Source organism: Nycticebus coucang, chromosome 8 (genome assembly GCF_027406575.1).
Source record: "Nycticebus coucang isolate mNycCou1 chromosome 8, mNycCou1.pri, whole genome shotgun sequence".
In the NCBI taxonomy this organism is placed as follows: Eukaryota; Metazoa; Chordata; class Mammalia; order Primates; family Lorisidae; genus Nycticebus; species Nycticebus coucang.
In genome coordinates this window covers 103,327,913-103,348,652 of record NC_069787.1, presented here as the reverse complement: position 1 = coordinate 103,348,652, position 20,740 = coordinate 103,327,913, and the positions used below count along the sequence as shown (strand labels likewise).

Below are 20,740 nucleotides of genomic sequence, written 5' to 3'. Positions count from 1 at the left end.
ATAGATAGGCATAATCAGATCTCTGATGTTATTTTCTGTTTTTTTTTAAACACTAAAATGATGTGTGTAGTGAAGGAAAAGACTAAAGTTATATTCATGTAAATTCGTAATGCTCTTGTTCTGTTGCTTATTTCTAGGCTATTTAGCAGACATGACCCACAAGCAGAAGAAGCATTAGCAAAGAGGAGGGGTAGGAACAGTCCGAATGGAAACCTCATTAGGATGCTGGTTCTTTTCTTTCTTGAAAGTGAGGTAAAAAATGTTTAACACAACTCTTTATTTTTTTTGTATTATATTATATATTAAATAAAATGGTCATTTAATTCATTGTAATTGTTTTTTTCCCTAATCAATTGAAAATAAGACTGTTTCTTACAAAGTTGCCCCCATGAATTGCTTGATTATGAAGTCAATATTCTGGTTTCTGTGGGAAGAAGTTCTAAACTTACATGTAGGGGTGGATCAACCCTGGATATAGACTAGAATTTATTAGCAATTATTAAAATTTTTAAAGTATTGCAGTATTGGTATTATACTACTGAATACTTTCTCCCTTATAAAAGACAGTCTTTTGTCACCCAGGCTGGAATGCAGTGTGGCCCAATCATAGCTCACTGCACCCTCAAAACTACTAGGCTGAAGCTATTATTCACCTCAGCCTCCTGAGCAGCTATAGGCACACACCACCATGCCTGGCTAATTTTTATTGTTTGTAGAAATGTAGTCTCACTTTGTTGCCTAAACTGGCCTTGAACTTCGAGCCTCAAGTGACCATCCTGTCTTGGCCTTCCAAATCCCTGTCATTACAGCGAAGAGCCACTGTGCCCTGCTCTGAATACAATTTTTTATCATTGCTTTTAGTTTTTCTTTGTGCCTATAACTTTTAAATTATATTATTTAAACAGTTTGTGAAAATTGCAAATGTTACCATCATTAGTATTATCTTGGTTGAAAATTATTGTATTTTACAGGGAGAAAAATATGAATTTACATGTTTTTATTAATGTACAAGCATAGAAATATTTCTGTGTTCTTTAATCAATCATTATTTAAGCAAATCTATAATTAACACTCATATTATCTGCCAGGATTTGTTTTCACAAGTGAACTTTGATCTGCTCACAAAATGCTTTTTTAATATTTTTAAATCTGTATTTCTTACTAGTCCCATGTCATTAAGGGAATGGTAAATTAAACCTAAAGAGCCCATGAATGAATAAACTAATGGGTCTAGAGAGATTGAGAATATATCTATGAATGCTCAAGTTTGAAAGTATTTGAGGAACTCTGGAGGTATAAGGAAAAAAGAGACAAACACATCATTTATATGAAAGTTAAAATTGGAAAAGAACTGAGTCAGGGGAATTAGAGCATTTAGGGCAAAGCATGGCAGAAAGTGGTAGAGTTGCTGGTATATTTTAAGAGTGTTGGAAGCCCTTTGCAATGGCTCACACCTGTAATCCTAGCACTCTGGGAGACAAAGGTGGATAGATTGCTTGAGCTCAGAAGTTGGAGACCAGCCTGAACTAGAGTGAGACTCTGCCTCTAAAAATAGCTGGGCTTTGTGACAGGCAGCTTCTGCCTGTAGTAATCCAAGCTTTTCGGGAGCCTGAGCCAAGAGTTTTGAGGTTGCTGTAAGCTCTGACACTAGAGCACTCTAATGAGGATGACAAAGTGAACCTCTGTCGATAGATAGATAGAATGTTTTGTTTTTGTTTTTGTTTTTTAAAGAAAAAGTGTTGGAAATGAATAGAGAAAAAGTAGTGTCACAAACAAAACCAGCTAGAAAGTTACACTTTAGTTAAGAATGTGTAAGAATGGTATTTTAAATGTGCATAAAAATCTCCTGGGGATCTTGTTATAATACTGGTTGTGATTCAGTAGTTCTGAAATGGGGTGTCAGATTCTGCATTTCTAACAAGCTCCTAGATGATGTTTATGTTCCTGGTCCATAGGTCACACTTTTGGATATTAATCATTGGAAACACGATTTTCTTAGGCAAGCAAATGTAGATAGACTATAGAATAAAATATAAAAGTTTACCAAGGAAATATCGCTTATGTGGTAGACCATTTCACGTGATACCTTTGGCCTCCTTAGGTTTCAGAGGGATGGGATAAAAAGTATTATACAACAATCAAATCATATAAGGGATAAAACATGCAAGAATATAAATTCCTGGGATGTTTAGGGAATATGATCCTGGCTAACTGAATTTGATTATTAATTAAAGGAAAATGTTTCAATTCTCTGAAAGCTCGAAGATTTTCTTTATGATTTGTTACAAGGCATAAGTACTCAGTGTTAGGAAGTTTCACCTTTTTAAAGCAGTAATTTGTCATGTTTATTACTGCTCTATTTTCAGATGATATGTACTATAATCCTGTGTTTGCTGCTGTGTTTCAGCAGTATTAAAATATATGTCCCAGTTCTCCTGTATTGCATTGTTGGCAGCTGCAAAAACAACTACAAATAGTATGTAGGCGTTTATAGTTGATTCATGGTCATTATATTGGCCTTTATGGTCTCTTGTGTTTCACCAGAAACATTCCTTGTGAAAATTTCTCCTCTTAAATCTCTCCTCTTATTAAGTTAGTATACACCTAGAGCTGAACACGTATTGAAGCCACATTCTTACAGTATGATAGGATTCCAATTGCAGTCTACTCTGATTTTTTTTTTTTTTTAGTAATGGATCTCAATTAGTAAAATTTTAGTAATAAACTCAGGAAATGTTGAATTGAAAGAGACTTTTAAAATCATAATGTTAGAATGAGGCTATCTTATGGGTGAGATACAGATCACTTAAATGTCATTGACTGAACTGATTGTCTTTTTTCTTAAACTGGGATTTCAAATAGTAACATTTTAATAATAAAATTATAAAGGGTTGAATTGAAATAGGTTTATAGTGGAGATGAAATCACGGCAATTACAAGATCTGCCTAAACAAGTTAGTAATTTTCTCGGGGTACCAAAAAGTGATGTTTTTAGGCTGTCACAGTCTATGACAGTCATTGATTTCAGGTGACAGAATACCTTATATTTTAGACGGCTGCTAAATAGCAGGATACTTTGATGTTCCTTTACATAATTAACCTCTTTAGTATGTTTAACTATCTGATGGAAGGGTCAGCAGAGAAAAAACTTGAGATAAGATGGTAGGAGTAACTTTGAAGCCAGTTAAAGATAAATCAGAATATTCATTGTAATGAAAGTTACCAGGAAAATGAAATCAGTTTGTTGTCTTATATACAAGTTTAAAGGAAAGCCCATAAAATAAATTAAACTTAGATCTAGCAGGGTAAAATCTATATAGATATAATCTTCTATATAATTTTAATTTATATTTAATTATATATTATAAATTTAATTATATATAATTTATTAATAGATTTTAAATCCATTTTTCCATATAGTGACTCTGCCCATTAAGAAGTTACCTTTTTTTGTTCATTTCTTTTTTTTCTTTTTTCTTTTTTATTAAATCATAGCAATAATGATGTGTACAATAATGCAATCATGAGGTACAATGTGCTGGTTCCATATACTGTTCATTTAATTTCTGAAGAATACAAAGAATGCGTGCATGTACCTGATTTTGCTTTTCGTTGTTATTCTTTTTTTTATTTTTGAGACAGGGTCTTGTTCTGTTGACTGGGCTTGAGTGCAGTGGTGTCATCAAAGCTCACTGTAACCTCAGAACTCCTGAACTCAAGCAATCCTTCTGCTTCAATCTCCCAAATAACTGGAACTATAAGTGCTCACCAGCACAACTGGCTGGTTCTTTTTATTATTATTTTTTTTTATATAGAGACAAGATCTCACTGTGTTACTTATCTGGTCTGAAACTCCTAACCTCATGTGATCCTCCCACTTCATCCTTCCAATGTGTTGGGGATTATAGGCATGAGCCATTGCAGCTGGCCTCACACTGTTTTTATGAAATTATGACAACAAAAATGGTTTTTGAAAAATTCAGGGTTTTTTCATTTTATAGGGTTCTAGTTTCTTTTTAATCATGGAGATTTTTTTTCTCAGTTACCTTTTTATTAATACATGATAGATTTACATATTTTAGGGGTATATGTGATAATTTAAGATATTCATGTAATTTATAAAGGTCAAATTCATTTCATTGGGACTATTCATAACCTTAAATATTTGTCTTATCTTTATTCTGGAAACATTTAAAATATTCTCTTCTAGCTATTTTGAAATATACAGTACGTTATTGGATTCTCTATTGGAGTGTCTATCAAACAATACATCTTATTTCTTCCCTCAAGTTTTATATTTGTACCCTTTAATCAGTGTGCTCAAGGCCTTCTTTCTTAGTTTCATCTTTCACTAGTAACAGAAAGATGTTAGTTCATTGGTATAAAGCATTTGAAAAATGATTATAACCTTTTACCCTTCCTTACTCACTATGTGAAACCTTTTTTCTTTTATTCTAAAATATGGATTTACCTGGAATTTATGTCAAAATTTGAGATCAGCAAGTTCTGTGGCTATTGCAAATGCCCTAAGACAGAAAAATTATCATAAATATTATATCACACCAGTTCTTGACTATGTTATTCTGATTGTTGTTGCTAATAATGGTGAATTTAAAACTTTTATCAGAAAAATGGCCAGTACATTGTCTTACCCTCTGGTTTACACATTGAGTTTGAAACAACTATTTATCAGTATTAACTGAATGTATTCCACTGTGCCACTACCGTACAGTCAAAACTGAGTAAATTATGAAAAAAGCTAGCATCTTCATTAAGAATATTTGCTACTGGGGGGCGGAGGCAAGATGCCCGACTGGAGCCAGCTTTCCACAGAGGCTCCCATCCAGAAGGAAAGTTAAAGGACAGAAGTTTAGCAAGTAAGGTGATGGTCTGGAGCTGAGCCAAGAGAGAAGTTTGAAGAGCGCACATCAGCCCAGTTGAGGCGAGCTGCAACCCTAAGGAAACAAACAATAGGTACAAAATCATTGCCAAGCTGACGGGAGTCCCCTCCCCCATGAGAACGGCTCGCAGTATACTCTATACAAACATGTGAGCAGAGTTCAGATCTCCTCCTATTTTATCCCACGGGAGAGATCCTCTAAAAACCAGAACTCCTTCCCTGGAGAGGACCTACTATTGTGCCATGGCATTCTTTCACCAGGCATAAAACTGTATATATTCTCTACCTGCAATTGTAAACTCATAGCACTCCCCTCCATTCTCACCCCATGGTCTGGAAGCTTGTCTCCCATGGAGTCCAGATTCTTGGGCATTTTCTCGAGAGGTGTGTATAAGGTGTGTGGGCTGTTGCAGGTCTGTCTTGATTCTGTGGCACGGGTGTAAAGAGAAGACAGTGGACCAAGAGGGAGAGGGAAAAGCGGCATAGAGCAGCAGCAGCAGCAGTGGGAACAATAGAGCTCACACCCTGGGGATATTTTGGAGAGACACTCCCCAACTCTCTTGGCAACCAGAGAAAGCCAGGCCTCTGATCCCATGGCAGCCATTGGAGGAACAGATCTGGGATGGAAACACAGACCCTGTGAGTAAAGGGTAGGCCTGAGGTGGTACCTGTCCCCGTGGAGTACAGTGGGGATGGAGACGCTTGTGCAGAGACAGCATACTCCCAGGGTGGGGCTGAGTTAGAAGTGCTGCTTTAGTGAGGCTAAGAAGCATCCGGCCCCCAGGGGAACATAGCTGAGACAAAAGCAGACAAGACAATGATACCAGCCCAGGGAGAGGCAGGAATTGAGAGCTGAATGTGATCTTTAACTGAGCCCGCCACAACACAGAGTACAGCCCACACAGAGACGCCAGCTGTGGCACAGAGTGGGGCCAAGCCACAGTTTCTGTGAACTCAAACAGCCTGGCCCGCAGGGGAATATAGCTGGAACAGAATCACTAATTCCGCCAGAATGTAAGTGGCAGCAACATCCATCTGGGGTGGGGCTGGAACCGCCCCAGCTTCCATTAAGCCCCTGAGGTTGTCAGGTTTCAGCTTCCTCTGCTGGCTGGTGGGAGAGTATGGCCGTCTGGCTGAAGAGACATAGATCTCCCTGTGACTCAGGCAGGTGCGAACCCCTGGAGCATCTGCTCATTGGAGGGAAGTGGGTCACAGCCCTGCAGAGTTACCAGTGACTGGGTGTAATAAAGGGGTAAGGTGGGGAATGAGACATCAACCTTCCCAGACTAATTCATTTGCTGGGTGGGTCCTTCTGACTCCATGGAGCACCAGTATGAGTCATACTCGTTGCCAGCAGACTCCTGCTTTCTAATTGCTGGAGACCTTTTGAACTCTCCCAAATGAGACTGGATGCTGACTGGGACAATTGATTTTGAACTCTTGACCTGGGCCAATGACCTGAGGACTATCCAAAGGAATACCCTGGGTGTGTGGTTGTGGGAAGGTTTGATTTTCCTTTTCCAATTGTTGCCTGTGGGGTATGGGGTGACTTACTTGCTGGTATTTCTCCACAGCTGAGACTTTAACCTAGAGTTACTGATTCATTAGGATTGGACAGAGACCAGCTGAAAACAAGACAGAGCCACTTACCCCACCAAACCAAGCAGGACCCCAGTGTCTCAGGCAATAGCACTGTACAGGTCCTTTGCAAAGCTCTAGGGTAAAAGGTACAGACACCAGTCCCAGCTCATGGGCAAAGGGGTGGTTAATCCCTACTCCAGGAGCCCCAACCCAACTTCATTTTATCTGCTGATCTAGACAAAAGGTATGAAATAATCATGGGGCGGATCAGTGGGAAAACTCCAGCAACATGAATAATCAGAGTAGATCAACTCCCCCAAGGAACGACATGGCGGACACACCAGAAGATCCAATTCATAAACAAATGGCTGAGATGTCAGAAATCTTAATTCAGAATTTGGATTGCCAATAAGATAAATACAGTGGAGGTAAAGTTGGAATTAGAAATTCAAGGAGCATTTCAAAAGTTGTCTTAAGCATTCAATGAATTCGAAGACAAAATCACCAAAGATTTTTGACACAGGGAGACAAGAACTTGCAGCCCTAAAAGATCTGAGAAATACAGTAGAATCCCTCAGTAACAGAATGGAGGAGGCAGAAGAAAGGATTTCTGACATTAAAGACAAAGCTTTTGAACGCTCTCAAATGCTCAAAGAGGAAGAGAAATAGAGAACAAAAACAGATCATTCTCTCAGAGAGCTCTGGGATAATTAAAATAAAACTAATATTCACCTTACAGGAATTCCTAAAGGTGATGAGGTATCTTCAAAAGGCCCTGATGCTCTACACCATGAGATAATCAAGAGACCTTTCCACTGGCTAAGAGATTCTGAAATTCAGATAGCAGACAGTTGTAGAACTCTAGCACAACTCATCCTGAATAAGGCATCGCCCAGACACATTATAATTAAATTTGCCAAAGTTAATATGAAGGAGAAAATTCTGCAAGCACCCAGACGTAAGAAAACCATAACCTACAAGGGGAAGAATATTAGAATGACTGCAGATCTCTCTGATGAAACCACTCAAGCCTAGAAGAGGGTGGTCATCAACTTTTGATCTGCTAAAACAAAAAATTTTCAACCCAGAATCCTGTGTCCAGCTAAACTGAGTTTTATTTATGATGGAGAAATTAAACACTTTAATGACATTCACATGTTGATGAAATTTGCCATAACCAAACCAGCTCTCAGGATATTCTTAAACCTATCGTCCATAATGACCAGCACAATCCTCTACCACCAAAGTAAACTCAATCAGAAATTTTTGATCAAATTCCAACTTCCAGAGTGGTGAAAAGATTAAAAATGCCCCCTGGACTTTCAAAACACATGATACCCAAAATTCTACCAGGCTTATCAATATTCTCAATTAATGTGAATGATTTAAATTGTCCTCTAAAAAGGCACAGGTTGGCTGACTGGATACAAAAACTCAGGTCAGATATCTGTTGCATACAAAAACCTTATCTTAAACTTAAAAGATAAATATTGACTCAGGGTGAAGGGATGGTCATCCATATTTCAGGCAAATGGAAATCAGAAGAAAACAGGTGTTACAATTTCATTCACAGATACAATAGGCTTTTTTTTTTTTTCCTTTTTCTCTTTTTTATTGTTGGGGATTCATTGAGGGTACAAGAAACCAGATTACACTGATTGTATTTGTTACGTAATTGAATTTATAATCCTGTCTTGCCCCCAAAAGATGTGGCACACACCAAGGTCCCATGCTCCTCCCGCTTTCCCTCTCTCTGCTCTTCTTTTCCCCACCCCTCCCTCCTCCTTTCTCTCTCTGCTCTCCCCTTCCCCTATCCCCATCGTGTCCTTAATTGTCCTCATCAGAATTGAGTACATAGCATTCATGCTTCTTCATTCTTGTGATGCTTTATTAAGAATAATGTGTTCTACTTCCATCCAGGTTAATACAAAAGATGTAAAGTCTCCATTTTTCTTTAATGGCTGAATAGTATTCCATGGTTTACATATACCACAGCTTATTAATCCATTCCTGGGTTCGTGGGCATTTAGGCTGTTTCCACATTTTGGCGATTGTAAATTGAGCTGCAATAAACAGTCTAGTACAAGTGTCCTTATGATAAAAGGATTTTTTTCCTTCGAGGTCAATGCCCAGTAATGGGATTGCAGGATCAAATGGGAGGTCTAGTTTGAGTTCTTTGAGGTTTCTACATACTTCCTTCCAAAAATGTATTAGTTTGCAGTACCACCAACAGTGTAAAAGTGTTCCCTTCTATCCATATCTATGCCAGCATCTGCAGTTTTGAGATATTGTGATATGGGCCATTCTCAATGGGGTTAGATGGTATCTCAGGGTGGTTTAGATTTGCATTTCTCTAATAGATAGGGATGATGAGCATTTTTTCATATTTGTTAGCCATTCGTCTGTCTTCTTTAGAGAAGACAGTCTTCTATTCATGTCTCTTGCCCATTGATATATGGGATTGTTGGCTTTTTTCATGTAGATTAATTTCAGTTCTCTATAGATTCTAGTTATCAAGCTTTTGTCTGATTCAAAATAAGCAAATATCCTTACCCATTGTGTAGGTTGTCTATTTGCTTTGGTTGTTGTCTCCTTAGCTGTACAGAAGCTTTTAAGTTTCATTAAGTCCCATTTGTTTATTTTTGATGTTACAATTGCCACAGCAGTCTTCTTCATGAAGTCTTTCCCTAGGCCAGTATCTTCCAGTGATTTTCCTAGGCTTTCTTTGAGGATTTTTATTGTATCATACCTTAAATTTAAGTCTTTTGTCCATCTTGAATCAATTTTTGTGAGGGGATAAAGGTGTGGGTCCAGTTTCAGTCTTTTACATGTGGATATCCACTTCTCCCAGCATCATTTATTGAATAAGGAGTCTTTCCCCCAAGGTATGATCTTGTTAAGTTTATCGAAGATTGGGTGGCTGTAAGTTGCTGGTTTCATTTCCTGGTTTTCTATTCAATTCCAAATGTCTATGTCTCTATTTTTGTGCCAGTACCATGCTGCCTTCATCACTATGGCTTTGTACTACAGCCTAAAATCTGGTATGTTGATGCCCCCAGCTTTATTTTTATTACTACGAACTGCCTTAGCTATACAGAGTTTTTTCTGGTTCCATATAAAATGCAGAATCATTTTTTCCAAATCTTGAAGGTACGATGTTGGATTTTAATAGGAATGGCATTCAATAGGTAGATTTCTCTGGGAAGTATAGACATTTTGACAGTGTTGATTCTTCCCATCCATGAGCATGGTCTATTCTTCCATTTGTTAATATCCTCTACTATTTCCTTTCTCAGGATTTTATAATTTTTCTTATAGAGGTCCTTCATACTCCTTAGGTATATTCCTAGGTATTTCATTTTCATTGAAGCTATGGCAGAGGGAATTGTGTCCTTAATTAGCCTTTCATCTTGACTATTTGCATATAAAAAGGCAGTTGATTTGTGGACATTGATTTTATATCCTGAGACATTACTGTATTTTTTGATGACTTCCAAGAGTCTTGTGGTGAAGTCTTTTGGGTTTTCAAAGATCATATCATCAGCAAAGAGGGAGAGATTGACCTCCTCTGCTCCTATTTAGATTCCTTTTATTTCCTTGTCTTGCCTAATTGTATTGGCTAGAACTTCCAGCAGTGTGTTGAAAAGTAATGGTTACAGAGGACAACCTTGTCTGGTTCCAGTTCTATGAGGAAAACCTTTCCGTTGTACTTCATTCAGTAAAACATTAGCTGTGAGTTTGACATAGATAGTTTCGATCAGTTTCAGAAGTGTTCCACCTATGCTCTTCATTGTTCTAATTAGAAAAGGATGCTGGATTTTATCAAATGCTTTTTCTGCGTCTTTTGAGAGTATCATATGGTCTTTATTTTTGCTTCTATTAATGTGGTAGATAACGTTTATGGACTTGCGTATGTTAAACCAGCCTTGCATCCCTGGGATGAAACCTACTTGATCATGGTGTATCACTTTTTTGATGATATGTTGTAATCTATTGGCAAGGATTTTGTTGAGAAATTTTGCATCTATATTCATTAATGAAATTGCTCTGAAATTCTCCTTTTTAGTTGTGTCTTTTCCTGGTTTGGTATCAGGGTGATGTTTGCTTCATAGAACGTGTTGGGGAAAATTCCTTCTTCCTCAATTTTTTGGAATAATTTCTGCAGTACAGGAATAAGTTGTTCTTTGAAGGTTTGATAGAATTCTGGTATGAAGCCATCTGGTCCAGGGCATCTTTTTGTTGGAAGCTTTTTCATTTTTTCTTTAATCTCAGTGCATGAAATTGGAATATTTAGAAGCTATATTTCTTCCTGGCTAAGTCTAGGAAGAGGGTGTGATTCCAAATATTGATCCGTTTCCTTCACATTGTCAATTTTCTGGGCATAGAGTTTCTGGTAGTATTCAGAGATGATCTTTTGTATTTCTGTGGCCTCAGTTGTTTTTTCTCCTTTATAATTTCTGATTGAGGTTACTGGAGATTTTACTTTTTTCTATTTGTACTAAGTCTGTCCAAAGATTTTATCTATTTTATTTATTTATTTATTTATTTATTTTCAAAAATCCAACTCCTTGGGCAGCCCTGTGGCTCAAAGGAGTAAGGTGTCAGTCCCATATATCGGAGGTGGTGGGTTCAAACCTAGCTCTGGCCACAAACTGAAAAAAAAAAACAAACTTCTTATTTCATTAATTTTCTGAATGATTCTTTTGTTTTCAATTTCATTGATCTCTGATTTGATTTTGGATATTCCTTTTCTTCTACTGGGTTTAGGCTTAGATTGTTCTTCTTTTTCCAATTCCATAAGATGGTTTGTGAGTTTGTTGATGCACTGTTTTTTGAATGTAGGCTTCTGAAGCGATAAATTTTCCTGTCAAAACTGCTTTTGCAGTATCCCTTAGGTTTTGGTAGCTTATTTCTTCGTTGTTGTTATGCTCAAGGAAGTTAGTGATTTTCTGTTTAATTTCTTCCTGCACCCATCTGTTATTCCATAGAAGGTTGTTTAATTTCCATGCATTATATGTGGGGTATTACATTTTTGTTGGAGTTCAGTTCACCTTTAGTGCCTTGTGGTCTGAAATTACAAGGTAAAATTTCAATTCTTTTGATTCTGTTGAGGTTTGTTTTATGTCCTAGGATGGCATCAATTTTGGAGTATGTTCCATGGGGCTATGAGAAAAATGTATATTCTTTATCTTTGGGAGGGAGTGTTCTATACACATCTATCAAGGACAGTTCTAGGATCTCATTTAAGTCCCTTATATCTTTGTTTAATTTCCATTTAGAGGATCTTTCCAGCTCTATAAGAGGAGTGTTAAAGTCCCCTGTTATTATGGTATTATAGGATATTGTATTGCTCAGACTGAGTAAGGTCTGTTTCAAAAATCTGGGACCATTTAAATTGGGTGCACAAATATTTAAAATTTAAACGTCTTCTTGTTGTATTTTTTCTTTGACCAATATAAAGTGACTATTTTTATCTTTTGTGACTTTAGTTGCTTTAAATCCACATGTATCTGAAAATAAGATTGCAACTCCTCTTTTCTTCTGATTTCCATTTGCCTAAAAAATTGTCTTCCAACCCTTCACTCATTGTTTTAATTTGTCTTTTGAAGCTGGGTGTATTTCTTGCAGACAGCAAATGGATGGCTTGTGTTTTTTAATCCAGTCAGCCAATCTGAGCCTCTTCAGTGTGGAATTCAAGCCATTAACATTTATTGAGATAATTCACAAGTGTGGTAACATTCCATTCATCTTATTTTGTGAGAGTCCATTGCTTAGTTTTATCTTTTGCATCATTGTGGAAGGTATGTTCTATCCTTTAATTGCTGAGTTCTTACTTTGCTATTTATTCATTGTGATGGTCTGTGTGTAGAACACGTTGAAGTATTTCCTGTAGAGCTGGTCTTCCTGAGGCAAATTTCCTTAATGTTTGTATATCAGTGAATTATTTGATTTCTCTGTCAATTTTAAAGCTTAGCTTAGCAGGATATAGAATTCTCGGCTGGAAATTGTTCTCTTTAAGTAGATTAAAGGCAGATGACCATTGTCTTCTTGCTTAGAAAGTTTCATTAGAAACAGAAAGCGGAATGATGGTTGCCAGGGGCTGAGGGGCAGGGAAAATAGGGGACTCGCTGTTTAATGAACAGTTTCAGATTTGCAAGGTAAGTAAGTCCTGAAAATCTGTTTTCCAACAATGTGAATGTACTTAATGTTACTGAACTGTACACTTAGAAATCCTTAAGATGATAAATTTATATATTTCCTACCACAATTAAAAAAAAATAAATAAAAAAAAAAGTAAAAAGAAAGTTTCATTAGAGAAGTCTGCAGTCACCCTGATGAATGCGCCCCTATAGGTCTACTGGCATTTACTTCTGAGAGATTGAAGAATCTTTTCCTTTGTCTTAACTTTGGAGAGGTTCATCACAATGTGTCTTGGAGATGCTTGCTTAGAGTTCAGGTGATCTGGGGACCGATATCCCTCTGAAAGGTGTGTGTCAGAATCTTTGGTGATGTTTGGGAAATTTTCGTTTATAATATTCTCTATTATGGCTTCCATTCCCCTGGGGCATTCTTCTTTCCCTTCTGGGATACCTATAACTCGTATGTTTGAATGCTTCCTGAAGTCCCATCATTCTGTCAGTGAACGTTCTGCTTTCTCTCTCTTCTTTTCTGCCTCTTTCACTATCTGAGTTATCTCAAGAGCTTTGCCCTCTACCTCTGAGGTTCTTTCTTCTGCATGTTCCAATCTGTTTTTGTTACTTTCTATTGCATCTTTAAGTTCCCTGATTGACTGCTTTGGTTTCTTCAGCTCTGCTATATCCTTTCTGTATTCTTCATGTCATTCATTTCTTATTTGATTCTGTTTTTAGATTTCCTTTTGCTTATTTTCCACTTTATGAGCAGTTTCCTTCACTGTTCCCATCAATTCTTTCATTGTTTTCATCATTTGTATTCTAAATTCCATTTCTGTCATTTGTATTTATCATTTGTATTCTAAATTGTATTTCTGTCATTTGTAACATTTCTTTATAGGTGGAATCCTCTGGAGTTGCTACCTCATGGTCCCTTGGCGGGGTTGCTCTGTACAGGTTTTTCATGTTGCCAGGATTTTTCCGCTGATTCTTTCTCACGAGTGGTTTCTTTAATGTGTTTCCTTGCCCTAAATTTCCTTTAACTTCCTCTTGGTCTTTAAGTTGCCGTGCCTCTGGACTAGGATTTAAATGAGTCCTTTTGTACAGGACCATAAGGATGAGAATGGTTAAGAGCAAGAGGGAAAAAGGAAAAAAGAGAAAGGAGAAGAGGTAGGTAAAAGGTAATATTGACAAATAGAACAGGATCCCAGTAAGTGGGAGACAGAGCAATATCAGTGTACAGTAGGGTACTTTGACCCAACCTTAAAAACCCCGCAACCGCTGGTGGTTTCGGGTTGGGTGGTTCCTTTGAGATCAGCAGCTCTTTGGTAGCCTGTTTGGACACAGTACCCCACCTACACCAAGTAGAGAGGAAAGACAAAAATGCTATAAATCAAACCAAAACAAGCGAACAGAAAACTTTACGGGATAAAATTGGAGGAATAACCAAATAATAGGGGTAGAAACACTAGCAAAAATGATGTTCTAATTGTTGAAAAAGGCAACAGTGAGAAATTATATGTGAACTAGAAAAATGAAGAAAGAAAATAAAAAATCTATGGGGAAAATGTTGAAATTAGAAAACAATGCAACAACAATAACAACCTCCCCCCCCCCCCCAAAAAAAAAAGCAACTAAAAACAAAGTAGTATATATCTCTTGTTAACATTGTCTGGGCAACAGGTGATCTTCTGGGGTATGAGATGTTAATCACAATGCTGATACACCTGTACGAGATGGAAACTGGAGACCTCTGCTTATTTCTCAAACCCTGCAGGGTGGAGAGCCTGAACTGGAGACCCTAAATCTCTCCTTAGCCCAAGTAAAAGGCACTTTAAAGGACTAAACTTGGCTAATCAGAAGCTTTCCCAGGAAAGTGCTTGTGCCTGGGATCACTCCTGAAGTGGCTATCCTATTAACCAGTGTGCTAAGGCTGCAAGGCATCTCAGTCCCCGCCTTTTGGCAGCTCAGTCACTAGATTACTAACTCCTGCCCAATCCTTACTCTGCGACCCTGGGTCCGGAACTCCCCTACAGTGGCTCCGCACAGTCAACAGATGAGCACTGTTAGCTCTGTCTGACTCAGCGGCTCAGTCTTGGGCCGTAGACAACACTTAAAGTTCTCTGCACTCTTGCCCAAGTTCTCCCAAGGCAGTTCAACTGAATGCCAAGTCCAAAAAAACCAAAGCAGCTCATAGGTAAGGCCTTTCTAGTTTGCAATCTCACTTCCTCTGTACTTACAGCTGCCAGTGGGATTAAACCTAACGAACAGACACAACCACTTGCCAGTTTTCCACTGCTTTTGTCCTCCTCCTGGGGTTCAGAAGTCTCTCGCTGACTCCCTGTGTCCTCAAAGGGATGTTTCTGGGCAGATCTCACCAGCCAGAGATGATTGGAGGAGTCTCATCTCCCCAGATTCACTGTGCCAAGTTGCAAGGAAGCTATTATTCGGCTGCCATCTTGCTCCTCTCGATACAATAGGCTTTAACCTAACTAAAGTAAGGAAAGATAAGGATGATCACTTCATATTTGTTAAGGGTAACACTCGATGATATTTCAATTATTAACATTTATGCACCCAATCAGAATGCGCCTCAATTTATAACAGCAACTCTAACAGATATGAGCAACTTGATTTTCTGCAGCACCATGATGGTCAGAGATTTTAATACTCCCTTAGCAGTGCTGGATAGCTCCTCCAATAAGAAACTCAGCAATGAAATTTTAGACTTAATCTTAACCATTCAAGAATTGGATTTAACAGACATCTTCAAAACGTTTCATCCTAACAAAATTGAATACACATTCTTCTTGTCGGCCCATGGAACATCCTCCAAAATTGATCACATCTTAGGTCACAAGTCTAACCTCAGGAAATTTAAAATAATAGAAATTATTCCTTGCATCTTCTCAGGACATCATGGAATAAAAGTTGAACTCAGTAACTATAGGAATCTGCTTACTCATTCAAAAACATGGAAACTAAATAACCTTATGCTTAAGGATAGATGGGTTATAGACGAGATTAAGAAGGAAATTACCAAATTTTTGGAACAAAATTATAATTAAGACAGAAATTACCAGCACCTTTGGGATACCGCGAAGGCAGTCCTAAGAGGGAAATTTATAGCACTGCAAGCCTTCCTCAAGAGAACAAAAAGAGAGGAAGTTATTAACAACTTAATGGGACATCTCAAGCAACTGGAAAAGGAAGAACATTCCAACCCCAAACCCAGGAAAAGGAAAGAAATAACCAAAATTAAAGCAGAATTAAATGAAATTGAAAACAAAAGAATTATACAACATATCAATAAATCAAAAAGGTTGGTTTTTTGAAAAGATCAATAAAATACATAAACCTTTGGCTAACCTAACCAGGATGAAAAGAATAAAATCTGTAATTTCATCAGTCACAAATGGCAAAGTCAAAATAACAGACTCCTCAGAAATTCAAAAATTCTTAATGAATATTACAAGAAACACTGTTCTCAGAGATATGAAAATCTGAAGGAAATAGACCAATACTTGAAAGCACGCTACCTTCCTAGACTTAGCCCGAATGAGGTGGAAATGTTGAACAGGCCTATATCAAGTTCTAAAATAGCATCAACTATACAAAATGGCCCTAAAAAGGAAAGCGCAGGACCAGATGGCCTTCACATAAGAATTCTAGCAAACCTTTAAAGAGTAACTAGTACCTATATTATATAACCTTTTCCAAAATACAAAAAAAAGAAGGAATACTACCCAACACATTCTATGAAGCAAACATCACCTTGATCCCCAAACCAGGAAAAGATCCAGCAAGAAAAGAAAATTATAGACCAGTATCACTAAGGAATATTGATGCAAAAATATTCAACAAGATCCTAGCAAACAGAACCCAGCAACACATCAAACAAATTACACACCATGACCAAGTGGGTTTTATTCCAGGGTCTCAAGGCTGATGCAATATACTTAAATCTGTGGAAATATTATTTATCACATAAACAAAGTAAAAAACAAAGACCATGTGATTCTCTCAATTGATGCAGAAAAAGCTTTTGATAATATCCAGCATCCTTTCATGATCAGAACACTTAAGAAAATTGGTGTAGAAGCGACATTTCTTAAACTGATAGAGATCATCTACAGCATACCCACAGCCAATATCGTATTGAATGGAGTTAAATTGAAATCATTTCCACTCAGATGAGGACTCAGGCAAGGTTGCCCATTATCTCCACTGCTTTTCAACATTGTAATGAAAGTCTTAGCCATTGCAAGTAGGCAAGAAAAGGCGATCAGTGGTATCCATATAGGGTCAGAGGAGATCAAACTTTCACTTCTTCACAGAAGATATTACTGTATGTCTGGAAAATACCATGGATTCTACTACAAAACTCTTAGAATTGATCAAGGAATACAGTAGCGTCTCAGTTTACAAAATCAACATTCATAAATCGGTAGCCTTTATATATACCAACAATAGTCAAGCTGAAAAAAACAGTTAAGGACTCTATTTCTTTCACAGTACTGCCAAAGAAGATGAAATTATTTGGGAGTTTACCTAACAAAGGCCATGAAAGATCTCTATAAAGTGAACTATGAAACTCTAAGAAAAGAAATAGCTGAAGATTTTAACAAATGGAAAAACATACCGTGCTCATGGCTGGAAAGAATTGTTAGAATGTCCATATTACCCAAAGCAATATACAATTTAATCCAATCCCTATTAAAACTCTTAAAGATCTTGAAAATATAATACTTCATTTTATGTGGAATCAGAAAAAAACCTCGAGTAGCTAAGACATTACTCAGGAGGAATCATGCTACCAGACCTCAGATTATACAATACATCGCTAGTGATCAAAACTGCATGTTACTGCACAAAAACAGAGGTAGATGTATGGAACAGAATAGAGAATCGAGAGATGAACCCAGCTGCTTACCATTATTTGATGTTTGACAAGCCAATTAAAAACATTCCCTTGGAGAAAAGATTCCCTATTTAACAAATGGTGCTGGTTGCCCTGGCTGTTGACCTATAGAAGATTGAAACTGGACCCACAACTTTCACCATTAACTAAGATAGACTCTCACTGGATTAAAGATTTAAACTTAAGACATGAAACTATAGGTGGAAAGCCTATATGTGCCTTTGAGCCAGGCTGGAAAGGCAAGTAAAAAATGTTTTTTAGAACTCTCTGTGAGGGACCAGGATAGAACTCCATAAAAAAGGCTAGAGCTTCGTCACAGAAACAGTAAATTGCCTGGGAGATAGAGGCTGGCTGAAAGGGGCAGAGGTTTGCATATAAGCAGCTATATCTTAGTGACCTTCTGCTCGTTCTTTGAAGATGATTTACTACCTCCAGATAGTCTGGTAAAAGGTTAGGTACTCAAACAACCTTCTCTTCTGAGTTCTTATCCTTGTTTTACTGAAGTAGGTTAGAGTAGAGTTTTAACTAAATGTTAAAATAGTAACTTTGAAATAAGGTAGTGGAGTGTATATCAGTTAATTGGTAGACTGTTAGGCACCAGGTACAGCTGGGTCCAGTCATGAGACCAGTGTTGAGAAATGTTGTCATTTATTGATTAATAATGGGTAAGTTGGTGGAACATAAAGAATGGTTGCTACTTGCCATGAGAGCGGTAGTCGCATTTATTACTATACAATTTGAAAAGCAGGACTTATCCTCTGTATCCCCGCCCCTATCTGAGAAACCTTCATGCAACATGAAAACTACAAAAATATTGAAGAAAGTGCAGAGAAAACACTTGAAAAAATTGGTCTGGGTGAATATTTTATGAGGAAGACCCCCCTATGCAATTGAAGCAACACAAAAAATACATTACTGGGATCTGATCAAACTTACAGGCTTCTGCACAGCCAAAAATACAGTAAGTAAAGCAAGCAGACAGCCCTCAAAATGGGATAAAATATTTGCAGGTTATTTCTCTGACAAAGGTTTAATAACCAGAATCCACAGAGAACTCAAACGTATTAGCAAGAAAAGAACAAGTGATCCCATGTCAGGGCAGACAAGGGACTTGAAGAGAAATTTCTCTGAAGAAGACAGGCACACGGCCTACAGACACATGAAAAAATGCTCATCATGCTTAATCATCAGAGAAACGCAAATCAAAACCACTCTGAGATATCATCTAACTCCAGTAAGATTAGCCCACATCACAAAATCCCCAAACCAGAGATGTTGGCGTGGATGTGGAGAAAAAGGAACACTTCTACACTGCTGGTGGGAATGCAAACTAATGCATTCCTTTTGGAAAGAAATTTGTAGATCACTTAGGGATCTAAAAATAGACCTGCCATTTGATCCTTCAATTTCTCTACTAGGTATATATCTAGACAACCAAAAATCACTTTATAACAAAGATATTTGTACCAGAATTTTTATTGCAGCCAAATTCATAATTGCTAAGTCATGGAAGAAGCCCAAGTGCCCATTGACCCATGAATGGATTAATAAATTGTGGTATATGTACACCATGGAATATTATGCAGCCTTAAAGAAAGATGAAGACTTTACCTCTTTCATGTTTACATGGATAGAGCTGAAACATATGCTTCTTAGTAAAGTCTCCCAAGAATGGAAGAAAAGGTATCCAGTGTACTCAGCCCTACTTTGAAACTGATTTATAGCTTTCATATGAAAGGTACTGTGACAGTATGCCAGAGCTACATTTTAACATGCCCTGTTCCAGGCATAGAAACATCAACCTAAAGAATGCTGATGATAATGGAATTAAACTTCCTCAAAGCACTAAATTATGCTATCAACTCCTCCACTGAAAACTTCAGGCCAAATTAGTCAAGATGGAAAGAGATTACAAGTTCACAAAAATAATGAGTGATTTGTTGAAGCTATAAAGTAAATGGGAAAAAAAGAACTATAAATTTTATTAGTTCTAGATAATCCATATCCACATGAGGCAAAAATATAAAATCTTTTTTTTTTTAACTGAGATTTTCTGGTAGAGCCCTGAAATACACCAATGAGCAGAACAGTAGAGGCTTGTGAAGGAGTAACGTGTAAGTAGTAATTAAATGGCTGTCCTTTAGAACTTTTTTTGAACTTTAGAAGTTCTGGTCCAGGCATTTAAGATGTGGACAATGGGTCTGAGAGGCAAAGTAGTGATTGCCCCAGATAATTTATAACCACCACTAGGGACAAGAAATTTCTGCATTCAAAAGATAAATTGTATCCTGTACAATAGAGGGAAAGCTTACCTAATTATAGAGGCCCTGTTTCTACCTTCATTTATAACCAAGAAAGCCAGGACCTTGCAGTCAGATTCAAGGAAAGGGTCTGGCTAACTGTATTCCTGAGTATAGGCTCATATATGAACTGGCAACCAATCAGTAAAACTTTTTTTTTGAGAAGAGTTTTACTCTTTTCCTCAGGCTAGAGTGACTTGGTGTCATAGCTCATAGCAACCTCAGACTCCTGGGCTGAGGGGATCCTCATGCCTCAGCCTCCTGAGTAGCTGGGGCTACAGGTGCCTGCCACCACACCCAGTTAGTTTTTCTATTTTTAGTAAAGACAGGGTCCTGCTCAGATTGGTCTTGAACTCCTGAACTCAAGGGATCCTCCTGCCTCGCCCTCCCAGAGGGTTGGAATTACTGGCGTGACTACCCTGCCCAGCCAGTAAAACTTTTTATTTTAAATCAATACCATGAAAAAGAGGACTAATTCAACTTATTATATTAAATGATTTAATTAATAGTCTCAGATATATAAGAGGAAGAAAAGAGTCCTTAGAAGTTAAAAACTTGATTTCTAAAGTTTAATTGAGGAAAATCATTAAATGGACTAAATAGAGACACAGTCAAAAATTGGCTACAGACTGAACCAAGAGATATTTCCAGCTTCTGTCTTAGAGGGTACCTAGCAGCAAAGCACAAAGGTTCAAGGGTACCTGAATGCATAGAATATAATTTTGAGCTTTTGACTCAAAATTAGGGGTCTAATTTTGAGGGTCTAAACCCCTAAGATGCTGAGTTGGTATAATTTCCCAAACTTTCCAGTAGGAAGAACCATGTAGGGTGCTTGTTAACTCAGGTTTTTCTCCTGGAGAAATGAGTCATTGTACTTGAATGTGGTGGGCAAAACTGGTGTCATTCA

The 20,740-nt window shown here is 37.5% G+C and overlaps 1 protein-coding gene across 3 annotated transcripts in view; it reads left to right on the top strand.

The window, feature by feature from the left end:
* The window catches only part of STAG1 (stromal antigen 1), a 411,299-nt gene that overhangs the window by 293,466 nt on the left and 97,093 nt on the right, over positions 1-20,740 (top strand). For all 3 annotated transcript variants that reach the window (XM_053598524.1, XM_053598525.1, XM_053598526.1), the window contains one exon: positions 138-252. In XM_053598524.1, coding sequence (XP_053454499.1) covers positions 138-252 — 115 coding nt within the window. The remainder of the gene's footprint in view (positions 1-137; positions 253-20,740) is intronic.